This window comes from Lytechinus variegatus, chromosome 4, assembly GCF_018143015.1.
Source record: "Lytechinus variegatus isolate NC3 chromosome 4, Lvar_3.0, whole genome shotgun sequence".
Lineage (NCBI taxonomy): Eukaryota > Metazoa > Echinodermata > Echinoidea > Temnopleuroida > Toxopneustidae > Lytechinus > Lytechinus variegatus.
In genome coordinates this window covers 57,505,310-57,529,143 of record NC_054743.1, presented here as the reverse complement: position 1 = coordinate 57,529,143, position 23,834 = coordinate 57,505,310, and the positions used below count along the sequence as shown (strand labels likewise).

The following is a 23,834-nucleotide window of genomic DNA, read 5'->3' as shown; positions in this document are numbered from 1 at the left end:
AAGTGAAGGATGTGCTTACAGATAATGTGCATGGGAAGCATTTTCACATCTCCAACAGATCACATACATTTTTAAGAATCGGAATTCCAATCTTTTAAATGACTGGATTCCTTTTTCTGAAATATTCCCCAGGGAGTGGAGATCGTTCATACAACGTCTATATAATATCTAAGGGAGCATCTTCACATCAACTACAGATCACATACATTCTTTTCACAATTTCCTCTATGAAAATTTGATTAGTCATTGCCAAATTGCTCCCCAAGGGGTGGAGGGTGTGCATACTGTACATTTATGAGGTATATATGTTCACATCCATGGGTTGGGTGCACTCCTATGCAGGGTTTGGGCGGGTTTACCCATTTCATCCAATATCCACTTGGCCTAACATCACTTAATATATAAGGTTTGTCTATAAACCAAATTTTCAGTTGACAAAGTGGAAAATAATTATAATAGGCGTATTGTAGACAAGGGAGAAATTAGACCAACTGAAAATAAGACTAAATGAGAATAAGGCTAATTGGGTATTATACCAAGTGTGGTGTACATGTACGCATTGATTGCAAATAGATAGGAGACCAAATGGTAGGTACACTGATGATTAAACCTAGGTTTAAACCTACCCTAAACAGAATTTTGCGCCGCACTTCTATGGAATGCTTGGCTCTATAATATTTATTCCATATTTGTAGCAATGTATCAATAAATTCATTAAAATTCCTGATTTTGTATCTTCCTTTTCTCCCCATTTCATTACTCAATTAATTCCCACAACTTTTTGTAAGAGGATAATAATAGTTACATGTATTAAATTAAATGGTGAATTAGTTGACAACTGGCACTCCACAAAAGTTTGGTCTAAGTTAACCCAGGGTTAACTAAGGCCGTGTTTATGCTTCTACTTTTCAGGCCAGAATCAGCATTTCCAAACGTGATAAGTCCAAAACACAGTTGCGTCCATGCTTACTTTCATTTAAACGCTGTTTCAAAACGCTGATCGTAAACTCACAAAAAGGTGCGTTTGTAAACGTCATTTGACCAGAATCAGGCTTTCTGGGGAAGTATAAACAGAACCACGATAGTAAACGTGTTTAAATGACGTCATTTGGTACATGCTTCCGGTGAGATGAAAATCCGTGGGCAAATACAGTCGTATTGCTCCATGTTATCTCCACGTTATAACAACAATCGGAAAAAAAACTTTCGAAAAAAGGCGCGCCCAATTTGACCTCACTTTACGATGCAAAGCCAGCTGGAGATCATGATTTGCTCTGAAAAGTTAAGCATAAACAGCACTCCCAGAACCACGTTTACGATCGGCGTTTTGAATCGACGTTTGAAATTGCTGATTCTGTCCCCGTAATGGAAGCATAAACACACCCGAAACCATAGCTATCAGAATACCGCCAAATGCGTTTAGCCCAAGTGGTATACTACATGTATTACACTACCTGAGAAATATTCCACCTGCTTGTAGTTAGACAAGTACGCAAGCACAGACCCTGATTGACACATTGATCAACAAATAATAATAATACTCAATACTTGTAAGTTGTAACACGCTTTTCCCAAATGGCCCAAAGCGCTCACAATTTAAATTAACATATAAAAGCAACCACCTTGTTCTTACACCTGGGTCTCCATACAAAGACTAGCACATATACATAGAGGGCCTGCAGTAAACAAGGCATTATAGGATGCACATTCAGACCCGTTACTCGAGTGAAGGGTTTGCACATCAGACTATAGTTAGACCAAGCGAAAAATATAACCACCCACTGGATGAAATGATTGCACTTTTGTGCTGGCACATATCGCATTCTTCATGATAACACCTGTGTGGATGTGAAATGATTGATTGGTTCAAGTTGGTACTTTTCTTTCCGTCTCACATGTCATTTCACAACTGATTTGATTTCTCGACTGTAAACAAAAACCCTTCACAAAAAAAATCCATTATGTCATTAAAAATGAGAAAACATGATATGAGTGCATGCAATATGGATACCTTGGATACTTGAAAGTGTTATTCAATCCGTATGTCTTTTATGAAATTGATTTATACAATATATACAAGGGATTTTCACCTGCGTAGAATTATTCAGGCTAAGTTAAAATTTATTTCCAACGTGACTTGACATTGACTCTCCTTGTCTGCAGTGTAAATTGGCCTCCTAATTTGGGGAGGAGTTAAAGCTTGTTTACATGTATATGTAGCAAATGCATGAAATAGGAAGGGAAGCAGATGGTTTCTGTTTTTCTCTCAATTATAATTTCATTTTCACTTCAGCCTCCACCATTAAAGGGAACTAAAACCTGAGAAGAGAAGTAATCTTATTGGAAAGAGTAAAATGAGAGGAACAATTTAAAAAAAGTTTCATCAAAATCGGTTATGAAATAAACAAGTTATGGGAGTTTGAAAACTCTTGTTGTACTTTCTATGGGCATCCTCAAATTGGCAAACATGCTTCAAAATGGCTGATATTGTGGACAACTCTCCATTTGTCTTGTACACAAATTTTCAGATTTTCCTCATTATCTTTCAAATTGCATCTTGCCTCCTTTTGAGCACAACATATGTTATGGGAAGATATAATCCACACCATATATGTCAAGGTCAGGAGGAAATAATATGAAATATGTGAAATAAAGGAGAAAATCTGAAAATATGTGTACAAAACAAATGGAGAGTTGTCCACAAAATCAGCCATTTTGAAGCACATTTGCCAATTTGAGGATCCACATAGTAAGTACAACAAGACATTTTAATCGTCCATAACTTGCTTATTTCATAACCGATTTTGATGAAACCTTTTTTAAATTGTTCCTCTCATTCTACTCTTTCCAATAAGATTGCTTCTTTTCTTAGGTTTTGGTATCCTTTAAGTCTATTTAGGGATCAGTTTATCACTGTGATTTCAAATCAGAACCGAGGTTACAAAATCTTCATTTTGTGGAATATTCGCCCTAACTCTTATACTCCTTTCAAACTATGCCTCTTCATTTTTCCCTGGCGAAGTTCTCCGGCACGCATCCAGAACATGATAATCAGAGTTTGGTTTAATTTTGTCAGGTGACAATGATATCACACCAACGGCAGGAAAAGCTAATTTGATTTTACTATAATATAAATGTTGTTGGAAAGCAATCATAGTTCAGATTAATTATATAAAACCACAGCTCCTACTAGGAAATTTTGGAATGCATACCGACAGTTCATATTCTCTAGGTCAAACTGCAAATTACAGAACCCAAAAGAAGCAAGGGACGCTGAATGACAAGCTGTGATAGGTTGTCAAGGTAAACAAATTATGACTTAGTCTGTTAGGTTGGTTAATTATTATTTCCAAAATGCTCTCCTGAGCAAACAAAACTTTTGTGGATAACTGACAGAAATCAAACGAACAGCTCAGTGAGGGGACAGAGTTTGGGATGAATCCAGGAAAATGCGACATATGTTGGTTTCAACCCATCTCGTAGCACCAGGGAAGCGTTTCACGAAAAACAAATATTCATAGTAATTTTACAGAGTATTGTTATAAGCTACTGAAATCCTTGCATCTCATTGGCCGAGACCTAAGTTGTCAGTGAAAATCAATGACTGTTTGCCTCATGAAACGCTCCCCAGGAGAAGAAATGACATATGTCGGTGGTAACCCATCCTGGTGCACCAGGGGTAATCCAATTGATGAGGAAATGTTCAAACATCAGGAGAGGGAGCATTGGTACCTTCCCTGTTCAAAATAAATACCTGGGTGGAACATGCACACCTTCCCATTCAACAGAAATATCTAGGTTTTTTTCTTATCGGAAATTCCATCCTCATCATTTGATCAGGCGCCCAATAAAAAAAACTTGAAGAAAAAATGCGTGTTTACACACTGCATCGGCTTGCCGTTCAGAACCGCGAGCCGGTGCAGAATCTGAATTTTTGCTGCGTGTAAATGCAATTAACTTGCATCAGCTCTCAGAGCAGAATCAGCAATCGTGCACCACCAAATTAATAGATTCAGAACCACAAGCCGATGCAGAATAAGCTTTTTTTACGTTTAAACAGAAAGCTGATTCTGCATCGGCAATTGGCACGCAGTTTTCATTATTTTACCATTATGATGTACTGGTAAGCGCACTGATCCAGCGTTGTCCTTATCATGACATTTATAGTTGGTACACGGATTATTTCAGGTGTTTGCCACGCAAGCTGATTCTGCACCAAGTGCTGTGACAGCTTGTAAACACGGTGCAAGATAAACCAAAAGCTGATGCCGAGGCAAGTGTAAACACATTAATTATCATTTTGAGGTCTGAAAACGTTTTTCACAGTTTACAGGCATTTTTCCTGATAGGGTAGGTGTGAATGCATGATTTTGGGGAAAGATTCTAACCAGCTCAACCCAAACCAGCTGAGAATGCTGGATGACAGATGGAATCTGAGATGAAAATGGGGATCAGGACCAGCAGGATTTGGAATGGCAGATGATAGGATAAAGGAACATATAGAGATAGTATGAATGGTTGAAAATAATACATATTATATACATGTACATATAGCACCTTGCATCTTTAGGTCAAGACTAGATATATTACATGTTCAAGTTATCCTATTAAGTCATTTAGCACTTAAAAATACAATATTATACAGATATTGCCTACCTGGAGTTTGAATATAACATTTCCTCTCCCCGACGAAGTTATATTTTTCCCAAGGGATTATATTTTGCCCGAAGCGCGCAGCGCTGAGGGAAAATATTATCCCGAGGGAAAAATATAGCTTCGGAGGGGAGTTGAAATGTTATTTATTAAAACAATAGACCAGGCAATATCTGTTATATTATATAGTATATGTGGATTCGCCATCAGAAATTGCATTCATCATCTGGTTCAAGAGCGAAATTCTTGCTACAGCTCTGATCCGTCTACGTCATAATAGATTTTTTTTTTGAAAATATATCAAGCGCGTTCTTCATGCAATCGACGCGTTAACACTAGCGGTACATCAAATAAACTATCTTGTTGCGCATCTTGTATGCAGCGAGTGACGTCACCTTAGTGGATATAACGCCGCAATTGAAAATACTACGCCGTATATTCCCTGAGGTGACGTTGAAACCTAGAATATAACAAATGCGATCCTTGCAGCTATGGTCACGTGATGGTGTATTGACCTATCACTGAATCGAATCTACATAGCCTATGTAATATAATGATATATCAACATCATTACATAAAATTACATCAAAAGACATATGAAATATTTGATAGCAGTCCTCTCACTGCATCAGCTGGTGGCCAGAGAAGAGAGCAAATTCAGTCACTTTTACAATGAACAATATAACAATGGATGTCTGTTAAAAAGAACACCATGTAATGTCATAGTCTTCTGGGACCCGTAACACAAAGCATAGCAATGATCATAGAACTTTCTTTAATGACTGATTACATTGACTACAATATACAATCAATCATGGAAATCAAGCGTACGATTAATCACTAACCTTTGTGTTACGGGACCTTGGTCTTAAAAAGATCACGAGTTACTGATATAATACTCTGGTTATTTGAAAAAAACAAGTTTTACTGGAACCATTTGGTGTCACATTCACTTGACGTAGAAATTAATGTATGGGACTTCACACAAAATATAGGCTCAACAATTTCAGAAAAATATCATAACATGAATGTGAGAATATTGAAGAGCGATAATTTACAATAGACTATTTTATTTGATATTCTCCCTGAATAAAATATTCTGAAAACTGAAAGCTCACAAACCTGTCACATACAAAATGGTTCATTACTTTTCATAGACCTTAGCAAAAAATTATCTCAGGCAAAGGGCTCACTGGTTTGACAGGAAATAAATAAATCACAATGTACTGACCCAAAAGGAAAACCAGAAATTAACAGACAAGGTGATAAAGTGATAGAAGAGTCAATGAAAGAGTTCAGGTTGGGACATTGATTGCAAATGTAACAGGAAGATGTGGTAAAGGAGCGGATGCATGGAAGAATGAACAAGAGTTTCGCTAAGGAAGCACATAATACGCCCGCCTGTAACAGGGAAAATGGAGTTATTGGTCAAGCAAGAAAAGCGGAAGGTGGCAACTTCACCTTTGACCTTCTGCCCTCAAAATCTAGAGGCTTTCTGGAATCCATGCTAGTAACATACACACCAAATTATATTAGCCTACGTTGAGTCAAACCAAAGTTATCGCGTTTACAAAGAATACCTAACGGACAGAAAGACGGACACTGAGCGTGATACCATAATACGTCCCGTCTAGGACGGGCGTATAAAAATAAAAGGAATGGTGATTTTGAGATATGCATATCAAGTAAGAATGCCAGGTGGTGAAAGGAATTCAAGAAAGAGATGATGAGGGAGACGAGAGGAGTAGAAATTGGTTTTGGCTTGGAAGTTCAGAGAAGCACAGTTGAAGGAATTCTAATGCTGATGGACAAAAGTTAGACACCGTTCTCACTACGTTCCTGAAATTAGTTTACTGGAAACTAGTTAAACACGTAGTGAGAACGGTCGAAGCGGCCTTGGAAGCGATCTTCCAAACCAGTCCGGAAAAATACCTTGCGATGTATATGTAGTTTTCAAGATCGCTTCGCCTCGGTAAACTGGTTTGGGCCCAAGTGAGGACACAACCGTTCTTCAGGAAGTAATCTTCGCACATTTTGAGCGCGCTACTCCATACGCTGCGGTTTCGGATTTCACGCAAGACATGTCACCCCACTGAGAGCATTTCCATAGCAACAAGATCGCTTTACATGAAGTGATTTTGAAAAAACACTTTCGTGTGATCAAGTGGGAACACTAGCAAAGCAATTTCCGAAACTGGTTTCCTGAACTGGTTTCCAGTAAACTAGTTTTAGAAAGCGTAATGAGAACGGTGTCTTAGAAATATATCTTGTCCAGGGTAGTTGAAATTGAAAAAATAAACCAAATCACCAAGAACGGAGCCCCCAATCCCTAGTTCCCACTGTCACGATTTGCGCCATGACTTACATGTAAACGTCGTACTTAATCGTGGAATATTTGTATTGATCTTATCAGATCATATCAGATCAGTTGTGGCAATTGCATTGATTGTACAAAAATGTTTAATGGTTAAACAATTTTCACGATCAGTTATAAAAGGCCAATCGTCACAATACGATTTAATCCATTGTGCTCAGAAAAATGAAGGCACAATATGCGTATAAGCCTACTGGCTAAATGCGCAATGCTACCCAAGGTCATGTGCGATTGTTGGATTTTGCTTTTCCCTTTTCAATTTTCTTGCTCCCTTTTCATATATTACTGCAGGAAAAAAAATCTTCATATTTTCGCTAAATTCCGAGGCGTAGTACAACACAAATAGCAAATATTCTTATTCGTGCAATGGTGGAGATTTCGCATTCGTTGAAAGAAAGAGGAGCTCTATTCAACTCGGCTAACACCTCATTGAATAGAGCATTTTTCTTTCACCGAATGCGAAATCTCGCACCATCGTACTCATGCCTATTCGCTATTTGTATACTAGCGTATTTCCTAGTTTATTTCAGCTGCTAGGGCTTTTGTTTGTAGTCTCCGGTCTTCTGTTTTCTAAAATGCATGTTCCGTATTATCCTGAATTTTCCATTTTTCCATGGCACAGAAAATTTAAGACTTTATAGTTTCTCTCATGATAAACTCTTATCTGAACTCACGACTCTGTACTAACTGTAAAGTGGACCGCTGAAGAAAACTGTTATTTGCACACAGCATTATAGTAACTGTGAAGTGGACAGCTGAAGAAAACTTTTATCTGAACACAGCGCTATATTAATTGTTAAGTGGACTGCTGAAGAAAACTTTTATCTGAACACAGCTCTATAGTAACTGTAAGGTGGACAGCTTACAAAAACTCTCATCTGAACTCAGCTCTCTCATAACTGTAAGTGGTCCACTGAAGAAAACTCTTATCTGAACACAGCTCTATAGTAACTGTAAAGTTGACCACTGAAGAAACCTTTAATCTGAACACAGCTCTATATTCAACTGTAAAGTGGACCGCTGAAGAAAACTCCCATCTGAACTCGGCTCTCTAGTAACTGTAAGTGGTCCGCTGAAGAAAACTCAACTTGACCTCCCAAATAAATTGATAATTTGAAACAGCACATGGTGGAAGCCATCAGACAGCAGCAGTGACAGAAACTGATCTGGGAGAAATACCCGTAGATTACCGGTGTCAGACGCCATTCCTTCAAGCCAGATGTACACCACAGATCGGGTTAAGAGAATATAAATTTGAAGATTGTAACAAGAAAGAGTCACAGTTCGACGATTTACCAAAGTGTCTCTTAAACTAGCAATACCACAGGTTTTTCTGCAGATTTGGTGAAACAAGCTCATGACATTCAGGTTATGTAGAGACATGGTAGCTAGGGGATTATTGGCATTAATCTAATGAAAAAAATGATCAAGAATGATTTCATTTCCATAAAATTAAGTTTGGACAACTTTAATTCTCGTCATCGTCCTTTTTTCTTCATCTTCTTCCTCCTTATCTTCCCCAACCTTGTCATCCTCCTCCTCCCCTCCGTCTTTCTCCTTCTATACCTCCTCCATCTCCCTCTCCCCTGCTCTTCCTCTCACTCCTCCCCTTCCCCCTCCTCCTCCTCCTATACCTCCTCCATCTTCTCGTTCCCCCTCCTCCTTCTCCTCTCCCCCTCCCCTTCTCCCTCCTTTTCCTCCTCCTCCTATACCTCCACCACCTTCTCCTCCTCTCCTTCCCCTTCCCCCTCCTTCTCCTCTCCCCCTCCTATACCTCCTCAACCTTCTCCTTCTCTGTCCCTCCTTTCTCCTCCCCTTCCCCCTCCTCCTGTACCTCCTCTACCTTCTCCTATCCTTCCTCCTCTTCTCTCCTCCCCTTCCCCCTCCTCCTCCTCTCCCCTCCTCCTCTCTCCCCAACCTTCTCCTCCTATCCTTCCTCCTCCTTCTACTCTCTCCCTCCTCCTCTCTCCTCCCCTTCCACCTTCTCCTCCTTTTCCTCCTCTACATTCTCCTCTCTCCTCTCTCCTCCACACCCCCCTCGTCTCTGCTCCTCACCATTCCCTCTCTCTTATCACTCTTCTTCCCCTCTCCTCCTCCTCCTCGATTATGATACTGGTCAGTTTAAAGTATATAGGGCATATCACATAATAAAAACTATGTCTGTATGTATACATGTACACTTCAGAAAATGAAGAAAAGATGCGTTACTGAGGTGAATTCAGGTGCATTTTCAGGTGAGAGCCCTTCCTTAGTCCTTTCAAGTCTGAGGACATCATTCATGCTTGGTAGGTGACTATCTATTGAACCAGCATGATAAGAAGCATACTTGATGGACTATGAAATGAAGAGTGATGCTACATGATGAGACAGACCTTCATTGGTGACACAATAATTGCTCTTGCAACAATTGCTCCAGGCTTAATTTTGTTTAAGATGTAGGGTTAAAGTTTTAGGGTTGCAATAAGATTTTATGTTGGGTTTAGGCTTAAGGTTGGTAGGGTATCGTGTTGATCCGCGGGTTGAAGTTGGTCATTAGACTTTATAGTATGTGGTATTTGGAACCGAGCAATTGTCGCTAGAGCAAAAGTCATGGAGCTTCAAAATATATCTACTGGCAGGAATCCATGAAAATAGTATGAGATGGGAATACAACTCCACTTAAATATGCGTCAGAGGCTTAGTGCAGCTTTGTATGAGGGGATCAACAATTCACAATAGTAATTATGGGGGTGTTTCAAGGAAACACTTGCGATCAATTGCAAATGTTTGTCACAATTTATACAACTGATAGATTGATTTTAGCAATTAGCAAATCAGTTAAGTTCCCCTTGTTGCAAGAATCGTGTCACCAATCAATCCCAAGAAACGGGATGATACGGGCATATTGCAATCAATCACAAGATTCTAACCATGCCCCATTGGATAAAAATAATGAAGAAATATATTATTTGGCGTTATATTCACTTTCACAGTAATTTTTTTCATGATTCATCTTCAAAGCTCTATCGCAAGAACAATGATATCTTCAGATAAACAAAAGCAACAATAAGTAATAAAGGTATTTTACTCATACAGTATATTTTCATCTTATAAGATGGCAAGAGGAAGCGCTGGAATCCATTGCATATTCTATGCATCAAGATAACGCATCCATACAGTGTTCTTCATTGATCAGCCTGATATTGAGATCTTAACATGATCAGCCCATCTCAAGAAACAAAAAAAAAACCTGCAGTTTAAAAACCTGTTTCCATCAGGCAAAGTTTGGGATTCTCACGTGAACGTGAGGATTAAGACACCATTCTCATTATACTTTCTAACACTAGTTTACTGGAAATCGGTTCAGAAAATCAGTTTGGAAGATCATCGCTTTGCTAGCGTTCCCATTTGATCAGCCCAAAGTGGTTTTCAAAACCATGTCAAGAAAAGTGGCTTGTTGCTATGGGAACGTTCTCATACCCCTTTCATAAACCCAATTATGCGGCTAATAGCAGCATAATTTGGTCGTAAAATTGGAGGAGGACCAGAGTTATCCGCATTGATGCTGCTATTATGCGGATAATAGCAGCATCGGGACAAGATTTTGAGTTTATGAACGCATTTCCAAATAATGCGGATAATTGCCATGGTGCGGTCACAAGGTCACCCTTTTCCAACACAACCGCATTGGAGGGGGCATAAAAATAATGCGGCTTATTTTCTGAGTTTGTGAATGCAATTTTTATTGAATTATCCGCATTACTCTTAGGCGGCTAATTGGAGGATAGGTTTATGAAAAGGGTATCAGTGAGGGTGATAGGTTCATGTAAAATTTAAAACCACGCTGTACACATTCTACACACAAAATGTGGAGTAGCGCACTCAAAATGTGAGAAGATTGCTTCCCAAAGAATGGTTGTGTCCTCACTTCTGCCAAAACCAGTTAAATGAGGCGAAGTGATCTTGAAAACTACATCGCGAGGTGGTTTTCCTATAAAACTGGTTTGGAAGTTCGCTTCCAAGACCACTTCGACAGTTCTCATTACACATTAAACTAGTTTGATAGTATCCACCTAACTAGTTTTACCAACAGAATGCTCAAAAGACTCCTGGAAAATAATGAAGCCAGCCTCAGAAAATCCCCATCGTTAAATCATATCCAATTTTTAAGATTTGGGCAGTAGGTTGCTGATCTCAAGCAATTTCTGGCAAGGACAATTCCACATCTTGTCCGAAACTCAGAAGTGTGTCCACCCCCCAAGAATTCTGCAAAGGGATTTTCAATACCTACATGTATCCTCCAGTATAATAATAGACAAAATGATGGAGAAAGCTGCCAATAAAAGAAGCATATTTATGTGGCACAGACTTTTGACGAGCTGCCTTAGCTGAACCAGAAATAACAGGCCAAATTTCAAAACATGGGCTGATGAAAACAGAGCATTGGTTCGGCTATACCTATGTAGAAGAAGCTCGGAGAGTAAAAAACGGGATCGTTTGTGTATTTTGAGGATGTTCGTAGCCCTAAGCCATGTATCAACTCACATACAGGTGCACGCGTGCTCCACAGGGAAAGGAAATAGAACGAGTGAGGAAAAGAGGAGATTGGAGAGAATAGACGGGGAGAGGGAAGATAAAAAGGGAAGGGAGGAGATATTCACATTCAGAATTTAGCGGCATCCTTGGTAAATTCATTCTCAGGATGCTTGTAGCCCTAAACCATGTATTAACTCACATACAGGTGCACGCGTGCTCCATAGGGAAAGGAAAGAGAGTTCGAGGAAGAGAAGAGATGATGAAAGAAAAGTGGTATGAAGGAAGGAAGGTAGAAATAGGAGGAGTAACGAATTTGATCAGTCAGGGACCCGTCTCAAAGAGTTACGATAGATTAAAAAGCAAACTCAAATTAACATTGATCTAAAAGTCATATCTCTTAACTAAATAAACAGATATATCACAATTTGAGATTAATTTTAATATTTTGTAATAGAACAGGCACATGGAGTCGGTTTGGATTGCATTTAATTTTAGCGTTTTTTATATATAATAGCTTTGTAATAGAGCCATGTACCATTTATCAAAGTTTACAACAATCTTATAAAGCATGAGTGTGAATATTCGCCTTACATGCCAGTTAACAATGTCCATGCTGTTCCATTGTGTTGGTTTATGTTCTCTTTTTATTTGTTTGAGATTGTCTGATTTAAATTGATATAGTGCTTATTTTTTCATATGTTTGTAATATTCGTATACAAATTATGTCTCGGGTCTCCAATGACATTAGTATACCAGTTACTGATGGAGTCACCCTTCCAAAAGAAGATTGATTAAACTGATTGAAATATATTCATTCAGGAAAATACAAAAGATCAGTACAAAACACTGTTTCAAATAACGGTCCTGAAAAGATTCATAAATAAAATACATAGATACATGTATAATCACATTGAAGATGAATCCGCCCCTATTTCACAATATTTAGGCGATCTGAAAACAGTCAATAGAAGTTCAGGAGAGCATTCCACAAACAAACATTAAGTGATTTTTTGACTGATCATTGTTATAAGCTAGCCAAATCCTCGCATCTGATTGGCTCAGAGCACATTTGTCAGTGATTGTAATGCTTCGTGAAAACTACCCTGGTGAAATAGGGGTGCATGCTTAGAAAATCTTGAATTTATATTACTGACTATTGTTATAAGCTATCTGATTGGTTCAGAGCAAATTGGTCAGTGATTTTACGTTTCATGAAACTCTCCCCTGGCGAAAGAGAGATGCAGAGGAAATCTTAAGTTTATTTATATCTCCGAGGCTGAATGTCAAGGCTGCTTTGTGCTTCTCATGAATAAATCATTGTATTTTATTGCACTGCTGATAAACAAGGATCACAGGAATTGCTTCACCTACAAGGGAAAATTCATAATCGAAGGACAAATATTTTTATTCCAAACTAGATAGAATGTAGACTCCCAAAAATGTTCATTTTCATAGAATATAACCCTATAGAGTCAGGTTTAACTTAGACCATGGTCTAATATTATGGGAAGCCAAATGTTTCAAAGCTTTTATAAAGTATATGTTTCTTATGTTTACTGCGCTCTTTCCTGATTCATCGATGGTGATGACAATCATCTATTTATACTTCCTCGACAATTATGAATGATTTGAGAGCCAAATGAGCTGAAATGTGATATCTCTACCATTAGTGATTTATGTAACAACTGGCTATCCATACTTTAAACCACAACTTTAAACCTGAGTTTCAGTTAAACCCGAATTCAGAATACGGGCCTTAGAGTTTACTCTAAAGGAATAGGTCCACAATATCTCTCCGAGGGGAGAGTAATTAAGCACTAGACTACCTCATGCGTTTAGACAGTATCAGAGCTGCCAACCTGAAAAAGAACATTTCAGTATTTTCAAAGCTGAAAATCAGTATTTTGATAATGACATCAGTATTTTCAATGAAATACCATAAGACAACACATAAAACAGAAAATTTAGAAATCAGTATAATGCATAAAATCCTCAGTATTCTTCTCATTTTTCAGTACAAAATACTTAAAATCCGTACTACTTGGCAGCTCTGCAGTATCTATTCACAAAAAAATACAACCAGAATTTTTAAACACCAAATCAAATCAAACTTACTAATTTTTGTCCGCTTAGTACTTCGAGTAGAGCAAGGAGGTGTGTTCCATCTCGTAGGTCTGAATATAAGTCCTGAATGGGTGGTTTGGATTCCTAGAAGAGAGAACAAAATTTTTGAATTTACTACCAGATTATCATCATGTATCAATCATCAACTTTAAAAAGGAGAAGTTCCAGGGTGCTATGTAAGCACTTGCCCGAGGCAAGTAAAAGTTAGAGTCGGGCAAGTGTTTTGAAGTAAAGACCAAAACTTCTTGACTGAATTGGGAAAGCAAAATTCTCATAGTAGAATGACCAAAATTATGGTCTATATGATATGCTGACCTTAATTTTGGACATGGCAGGCAAGATTAAATCACTTTGGAAAAAAAAAATGCAATAACAAAATAGATCAGTTGATGTCAAAAGAGAGAAAAAGGTCAATGGTTTATAAAACCACAAATCTTTCATTTGAAGAGGAAAAACTTTTCAGTGATTTTTTTCGGGCAAGTGAAATAACTTTTCAGTGATTTTTGGGCAAGTATATTCCAACTTTTTAAAAATTTATTTGCTTGATCGGGCAACTGCTTCTAAAGAGTTTTGTAGCACCCCGAGTTCATCCTGACAAAAAGTTAATGTAAAAATAGTAGAAAAAAAATAATAAAATACTGGTGATGGTTTGAGGAAGATCCATCAAAGATTTAGATAGTTATTGGAATTTTAATTTGTTGATTTATGACGTCATATGCAAGCAGCTTCCCCAAATATCGCATAGTAAATACAAAGAGTCTACATAATGAAACATTATTTTCTCTAAAAATCTAACAAATTTTTTAACAAAAAATACATCACACCAGTTCCTGAAAGAAAATGTACAATTATTCATCATAAACCATGAAAAATATTGAAATTTATGCATTTTATATTACACAACATATGGGGCAGCTGCTCGTATATGACGTCACAAATCAAAAACTTCAGATTCTAATAACCTTTTTTCAATCTTTGATGGATTTTCCTCAAACCTTCACCTATATTTTTGATTATTTTTTTCTGGTATTTTTTTACATCAGACTTTTCTTAAGGGTGAATTTCCCCTTTAAGCAGATCAAGATGTACTTGTTTGTTTAAGAAAACTGGAGAGTGTTCATGAAGCTCCAATTCTGTGATTTTCACTGACTAATTTCTTCTGAGCCAATCAGATGCAAGGATTTCAATAGCTTATAACAGCCATCAGTGAAAATCATAAACTATTAGTTTAGTGAAAAGCTCCAAAGGAGCATGTGACATGTTGACTCCAACTTTTGCAACAGTAGCCATCTACATGTATGTGTATACTGCTTTAGCTGTACTGTATGACTACTGCTTCTTCCAAATTTGACGCAAAGGCAGACCGATTTCGAACCAATTTTTCAAATGCAACCATCAAAATCCCCTTAACCGCGCACTATTACAACACATGGGTGATTAAATGACAGAATCTTTGTCATTTGATTCTACTATAATTCTCTTCCAAAAAGTGTCTTCAGATCTACTGTAGATAAACATAATGTAAGCTTTATACAGTGCGTCCTAGAGAAATGGAAACCACAAAAACGCCCCAAGCAGCATGCATAAGTGCATTGTGTATTAGGACGTTTCAGCACTGACAATGTACGTAAAGATGTTTTGCTAAGGTGTTCTTGCACAGACACTGCAAATTGGCAACATACCAATCTTTCAAGTATTGCTACATTAACTTGACTTTACACAGCTGAATCTTCAGTGCCTGGGTTTAAATGGATTAAACAAAGCTTTATTACAGTGATGCAATAAATCCCTGGATAGGTCGAGGAATCTCGATCTTGCCAAAAAATCTCTTCTCGATTCGTAAAGTAATTGCAAAGTCAAGAGCTTTTTCGTGAATTTGATCTGAAAATTCTGATTCACAGAGTGCATGGTGAAAAGGATTGGAGCCGAGACAGGGGAAAAGGGGGAGTAATATGATATGAGCAAACTTTAGGTCAAGTACTGAAAATTATACTTTGTATGTATACTGTTGACTGCAGTGGTACAACTGCTCTTAGCTTTCACTTTATGACGAGAATATAACCATCATATTGAAAATTATAACGCTTGTATGGTTAATACCATGATAAAGACCATCATTGACCGTCTCACATATGACTTTTTGTGTTAGTGATCATCAGAATTATCGGTTTTTCAGCAAAGATTTCATGATTTCACAAAAAAGCTTAATTTCAACGTACCAGAAGTAGATGTACATTTGTATGATAATATGGAGGCAATTAACATTGGTTTTAAAGACTTTTTCATGAAATGAATTGTTTGCTGCACAACAACTGTACTTTTTTGTGTACATGTACACTACAAGTAGAGATTTGTGTGAGGGAAGAAATAGGCCCAACTAACTTAACTGTGTTCTTTATACGATCGTGTACTCCGAGATATGTTTGGGACACATTTAATCTTCTAATTGAGTTACAGAGTGCTTGCAATGATTAAATTGCCTCTGACAATACTGACACTTTAGGTATCTGCATGCTCATCGCTTTTTACATCTATACTCTCTCCCTCTCTCTATCTCCCTACATGTCGTAACAATTAAAGATCAATCCTTATCAAGCAAAAATGAATGCAAATGTCAGGCTTTAAGGCTTGTGCCATCACGTTGGGTTGGGCAATCACGAAACCCGACCATTCAAAGAAAGGGCTCCGTAAATTCCCAAAATGTCGGATCCAGTTCATCCAGCCATTTATTAAAGAATTTGGCTACAATTTTCATGAAACATCGGGTAAATTAGACCCTACTATTCGAGAAGTTGGGGGCCCTTTTCTTATACGGCTAGGTAAACTGGACCTGATGTTTCAGGAAGTTAATAGGGGGCCATTTTTCTCAAACAGTTGGGTTACACGTTTGCCAGACCATGCAGACGCCATAACCCTACGTGATGGCACAAGCCTGAGATAATCTCTTTTTATATAGGCCTGTTATTATTCACTTGTAATTATGCATGACAATTAATCACATCTTCAATTTCCACACCCCCCCACCCTCCCCTGTAGGTTTACCGTCATATTTCTCGAGTATTGTTCGTATTTATTATCATTTTTTCACTGATTGTTATAAACTACTGAAATCCTTGCATGTGATTGGCTCAGAGAAAATTTACCAGTGACTATCACCGACTGCTTGCTTCATGAAAGGCTCTCCATCCCTCCCCCTTCTGTCTGCTCACGTTCTGACAGTCCGACACAACTGTTTGAGTGACTACATGAGCGGTTTCATAATAAGAAGAAAATCATGATTACAAGCGAGTGCTCACGTATGGAGCATGCCTGCACATAGAGTGAAGGCATGTCTCACATTCTTTCCACGGTACAATAGTACATGTTTACTCAGCAACGGCATTCTGCCGTGTCAATCTTATTAACTTAGCTAATGATATCTTCAACACTGTTTCAGGTCTACCAATGACTATTGTAGAAAAAAACAGAAATAAACAATGCCTGCTTAAAAACGATACTTGCTTGATTATTTCAAATGTCTGACTTGCTACCAAATACCTTATTCCAAAGCACATATCACAAACTATGGTGTCTTTGTCTTACAACTACAGTATATGTCTGGTTTTCTCCCCTATATCCTTTGAGGCCTACATGTACATGTACATCAATTTCAAGCTCCATGGCTGTCTCCACATTTCAATTGATACTAGTATATGTTTTATATACATTTTTTGTAGTTCATATACATGTATGTGGTTCGACAATCTAAAAAAAATCCAAGTAGGGCCTATAATATAGATTTTACTTAGAATAATATTGTTTGTTAATCATTATGTTGTGAAATGTTTGCTTATGTTGAAAAATAAATTCTTGGATATCAAATCAAATATACCATAGACATCTTGATTATTATTTGCTTCTGGTTCTGCTGTTTCAGATCTCCATTTAGAAAGACCTTTAATTTTCAACAACATCAAAATCACTAGATTGCAAATTTGCTACTGTGGTTTGAGCTGAACATCTCTGAAAACCACTGGAGCATTTCATGAGACAAATAATCCGTGATTTTCACCAACACTGGTTATGAGCTACTGAAATCCTTGCACCTGATTGGCTGAGAGCAAATGAATCAGTGAACGTCACATTTGCTTCATGAAATACATGCACTCCCAGGTTTCAAAGGTATTAAAGGAAATATTGATTGTTTAGTCTGACCCCCTTTCATACAGTAAAAAAAAAAAACGTAACTTGAATGATGAATCCAGTGAAAAATAAGGCTAATGACGAATTTTTAGCACGTGTGAAACCAAATTAGAATCACGAATTGCTAATCACAATCACGAATTCAAATTCCTCTCCGGAGGTGAATTCCAGTTAAGTTTCATTCAAATTACGGTACAAAATATCCATGTGAAATGTCCGATGATTGTAAAGACGATATGCAACCAGCATTACAATGATGATTCAAGATTCATGTATGAAAAGGCCCCTAATCTCCCTGCCACATTTGATTTTGATATTTTCATCTTATTCATCTAAAACACTTAATTTTCCATTCCATGTCAGTGTCTTTAATTTGCTTCACATTTACATGCATTAATTGATTCAACATTTCTACATGTACCTTAAATTTATCAATATTCTCAATAAGAAAAATGAGTATATTCAAAGGCTAATTTCCATTCATAACCTTTCTGGCCAAAATGTCTTGAATTTCTTTACACTAGCACGATGTGGGAACAAATTGTTAGAAAACAATGAGAACGGTATTAAAATGCAAGCTAATCTTAAAAACCTGTGTTTTTGTCCATGCTATACATTTGTCTCATATGACAGCATCAGACCACTGCTAAAAGCCCTACTGTCAATGTAAGACAATCTTTGCTCTTTCTCATTCTGATTGCATGAGGTAGTTTTTACACCAACCTGATAACCAGAAAATATCTGGTAATTTGTTAGTGTAAAAACAAAACTTTTAATTAGCCTCAAAGAAAAAATATGTCATTTACGTTAGTTGGTAAAAATAACAAATTTTCCAGCGATTTCTTCCAAGGTGGCGCCAAAGCTCATTTGGAAAAGTGGAGATCTCAAAATCTAATGCAGGTCCTCTCAACCTGATCTAAAATGATGCCTGGTATTTTGTCAGTGCGAAAACAAACTTCTCGTAATAATCACAAAAGAAAATACTTGAAGTGAAGTTTGAGCCACACATTAAATCGTTATGGATTGCTACCTCATGCATTATTTCGAGCGTTTCAAAAATATTTTTCGTACGACAAGTTGTCCGATCTGACAACTTTCCTCGAGTTTGATTACCTGAGAAGCAAATGTTACTATGGTAACTGATGGATGAAATGGGACTTGTTGGATAAAACGTCCAACAAGTCCATTAATGAAATGCTCCTCATAAGTTCTTGCAATTTACGGGTATATTCCGATCGGGGCAAATATGAATACCCCCTCTTGTCGAAGATGTTGCTGATTGCTATAAATAAACTCCGTGGAGGGTTTGGGGGGTACTGCAATTACAGCTGGATGCATCCAATTCAAATCAGTTGGCTGAATTCAGAATTGACTTCTGCTCGGAAAAACATTTTCCTCTGCATAATACCATCATATACTGACGTTATCTCGTCTGCCTGCACAGAGCATGCATTGGGATTGCTGTTTGAGTAGTTTATAGAGCAAATGAATATAATTCAATTTGGGAAGACAAATGCTAGATTCTGATATCAGTAGTTTTATTTGTATATCAAGATGAGCACTCAAAGATGAAGTTGAGAATAATTGAGAATTGAGTTGAGTTCAAAAGAATATTTATGAATATATTTTTGGAATTGATAGTGCATTATATTCAGTGAATGTATTCACATATTCAGTGAATTTATTCACATATTCAGTATACATGATACACGATCAATTACATAATTCTAACACTAAAAGGATGGTACAGCTCAGAATTAATTACAAGTCAATCCCAAGTCTTCAAATGAGTCATACATTCAATTCTTAAAGACATAGGTTAACACTGATTTGACTTTAAAAATTCTCCTGTCGCCTGTGTCTGTGATATGTTATGAAAATGAACCTCTCCCCCCAAAAAAAACAAGTGGAGCGCCTCGGGCAGTCTCACCTGCATGAAGCGATTCAATGTAGTAGCAGTACTGACTTTGAAAACTACTTAATAATAATTATTCACAAAAACACCATTCATATAATGATACAATACTACGTTCATTGACCTTAAATGTGACATTAAACTCAGGCAGGATGTTCAGTAATACTTGATTAACCTTATGGCCAAGTTTCATGAACTAGGTCCATATACTTTCTAAGTTATGCTGTCATTTCAAAAACTTAACCTCAGGTTAAGATTTGGTGTTGACACCGCTGCCGTCGGAAAAGCGGCGCCTATAGTCTCACTCTGCTATGCAGGTGAGACGAAAAAAATGCCCCAAAATTATTATTTAGTACTTCAAACAAGTGAAATACAAAGTGACCGGAACACGATCTTAATTTCATCCCATACATCTCCCCAGGGATTTTAATAAATAATTTTTCAGTCACATATAGATTCTAAAAGCGTCTGCACATATTTGATTTATTTTTTTCTCTTCCTGAGTATTTTTCATCCATATGAACAATATTACATACAACATGAATCAAAGTTCAGTATTTTTTTGTTTAAATATTAAAGACCTTTGTAATGATAGCCTTTGTATCTAAACCAAATGCAAATTTGCAATAGTCTTAGATTACTGGTCTACTTAACAAGTCAAAATTAAGAAACATGACTTACCTGGACTAATTGTGCATTGACCCACTTGCTGAATGTTTTCTTTTGGATATCTCCTCGTTCATCTGAGAAATAGAGAAGAAAAAAGGAGAATATGAATAATTAAGAGTAATCACATCATATCAGAGAGGTTTTTCATTATTTATCCCATGTTTATCAACTATTCTCTGCTGGTATGAACACAGTCTATTCCACATTGGGTTCCACGGTGTATCCTAAAGTGTGTTCATTGTGTGGAGCATGATATAAAATCATCTTCACTTTGTTTTTAAAAAGGGAATTGAATCACATCTTTACTAAGTCCACCATATGAAAACATCGCGAACATTCACACTGTACAGATATCCACAGTTTTAAATTATCTCCACATAGTCCACCATATGAACACACTGCAACACTCACACTGTACAGATGTCCACAGTTTTAAATTATCTTCACATAGTCCACCATATGAACACACTGCAACACCCAAGCTGTACAGATGTCCACAGTTTTGAATTATCTTCATATAGTCCGTCATATGAACACACCGCGAACATACACACTGTACAGATATCCACAGTTTTAAATTATCTTCACATGGTCCACCATATGAACACACTGCAAACACTCACACTGTACAGATGTCCACAGTGTGAAATTATCTTCACATAGTCCACCATATGAACACACTGGAAACACTCACACTGTACAGATATCCACAGTTGTAAATTATCTCCACATAGTCCACCATATGAACAAACTGCAACACTCACATTGTACAGATGTCCACAGTTTTGAATTATCTTCACATGGTCCACCATATGAACACACTGCAACACCCAAGCTGTACAGATGTCCACAATTTTTAATTATCTTCATATAGTCCGTCATATGAACACACCGTGAACATACACACTGTACAGATATCCAGTTTTAAATTATCTTCACATGGTCCACCATATGAGCACACTGCAAACACTCACACTGTACAGATGTTCACAGTTTCAAATTATGTTCACATAGTCCACCATATGAGCACACTGCAAATACACAGTACAGTTGTTCAGAGTTTCATTATATGTTCACATAGTCCACCATATGAACACACTGCAAACACTCACACTGTACAGATGTCCACAGTGTGAAATTATCTTCACATAGTCCACTATATGAACACACTGCAAAACTCACACTGTACAGATGTCCAGAATTTCAAATTACATTCACATAGACCAGTAGTCCACTATATGGACACACACTCTCACACAGTGCATATGGTGTGGTGTGAAATTATCCACACAATGTTAAATATGAATATATTATAGTTTGAATCATATCTTCAATAATCTACGTGAACACACTGTGAAAAAATCAGACTGTGTAGATGTCAAAAGTGTGAATTTATCTTCATAATGCTAAATTTGGGCATTTTCACAGTGTGTATCACATCTTCACATATAGTCCACTATGAATGTAGTTCACCATTTGAACACACGGTGAACATTCACACTATAGAAATGTCCACAGTATAAAGTCATCTTCACAAAGTCAACTGAGCATTTTGAAGGTGTAAAACACAAATTCACATAGTAGTACACTATATGAACTAGGGCTGGTATCGACAACCTCTTTATCGCTAGTCTTGTTGATAATCACTTGCTTTTTGCCACTTTAATAGCAATATCAATGACCTTTCTCTCGTTGTCGATAATACCTGCTATTGTGTAGGGACATGACAATGATTTTTCCATAAATTCCATGATTTCATGGAATTCATGAAAACAGCCTTTTGAAAATGTTTTTTGAAAAAAGAAAATCACAGAAAACACATTTTTCCTCAAAATGCACACAACAGCAAAAGATATTACTCCAAAATCTCAACAAAATACAAATTTTACTGTCCACAAAACATGATCTCACTTTGCTATAATCATGACAATTCAAACATCGTGACTGCACTTGACTCCATTCGAATGTATATCAAAAACATTCGTAAGTGCAAGCGCCATTTTAGTGAAGTGCCAACGTAGAAGGCAGCACACGGACATGTGTTGCTACCCTCTATGTTCAAATATGTACAGCACGATATCAAAATGGCAGATTGGCCAAAGACATTGACTGCTATTAAAGAACGATGTCCAAAAAGCCAAAAAATTATCGATAAAACTTCATCCAACCCTAAAATAATGCTAATACTATGAAAGGTGAGGATGTATTTATGCTACGTTATGTTTTGTTAACATCCAATGACATGGATTCTATAAGCGTTAATAGGTACAGTGGCAGATACAAATTTTGTCCAACACGAGTATTGTGTCATCGCTATAATGCATAAAAAATGCGTATTAATATGTTCTTTTGTCGATAGTTTTCGATATCGAAAAGATATTTTCAGTAATAAATCGATAGAGAATTTTCTGAACGATAACATCCCTAATATGAACACACTGTCAATGTCCACAGGGTTAAGTTACCTTCATAATGTTAAATCTGAACATTTCAACAGTGTGAATCACTCTAGTACTATACATGTAACTATAATGTAACTATCATGCACACACTGTGAACACCAACAACATGGGGTGCACATATGAAAGATTTTTTGTTGCCAAACTTATATTTTTATGAGACACCTTGTTGCCAATCTAAAATTAATCTTCGAAGCAACAAGCAGTCATGCAGACATGCGACTTGCGAGGCTTTAGAAAATGAGAAAGCTATAAAGTCTGATTCAAGTGGTCAGTTTCCTGACCACTTGTGAAAGCGCAGGGTCCCCCATTGTCCAGACAAATGTACTTTTCACACCTCCTTCGGTAAACAACCCCTCTTCAAATGGCACTTGAAGGTTCATTAGACGGATTAACTGGAGAATCTTTCTTTTGCGCCATTGGGTTGGTTGTTGAATTTTCGGTGCTATTTCTTTCCTATCAAAGGCTCCCCTCGCATGCAACAAACAATTTCGTGGTTCATAAATGAAAATATAATATTTTCCACCATATGTAGAATAATGATTTGCCGAATATTGAATAATGTCTTTCACACATCTTGGGGTGACTCTAGAAAAAAATGGTTGCCCAAAACTTTGTCATCATACCTTTGCATACAGCATTAAAATAAGGGAAAGAGCGATAGTCAAATTGTGGACATATGTGTTCAGCTCAAGTCAGGGGGCGTATCATGAGGCATCATGAGCTTGTTTTATGGGGGGGGGGGTATAGAAGATACCCAAATATAAAGAAATTTGTGGAAAAGACAAGAATAAGTACACTTAAGTACCCATCCCCCCCCCCTTCACACACACACGTACACACACCCCCACAAGTGTATAAGCATGCATTTTAAGATGATATACTGCATTCCAATTTGTTCATGCTCATAATTATTGCACAACATGCAAAAGCGGTTTATGTT

General features: G+C 37.2%; 1 protein-coding gene across 1 annotated transcript in view; it reads right to left on the bottom strand.

The window, feature by feature from the left end:
- Positions 1-23,834, bottom strand: part of LOC121413102 (dystrophin-like) — a 146,587-nt gene that overhangs the window by 93,462 nt on the left and 29,291 nt on the right. Inside the window, exons 3-4 of the mRNA XM_041605867.1 lie at positions 20,445-20,506; positions 13,658-13,750 (exon numbers count right to left, since the gene is read on the bottom strand). Of these exons, the coding sequence (XP_041461801.1) occupies positions 13,658-13,750; positions 20,445-20,506 (155 nt within the window). The remainder of the gene's footprint in view (positions 1-13,657; positions 13,751-20,444; positions 20,507-23,834) is intronic.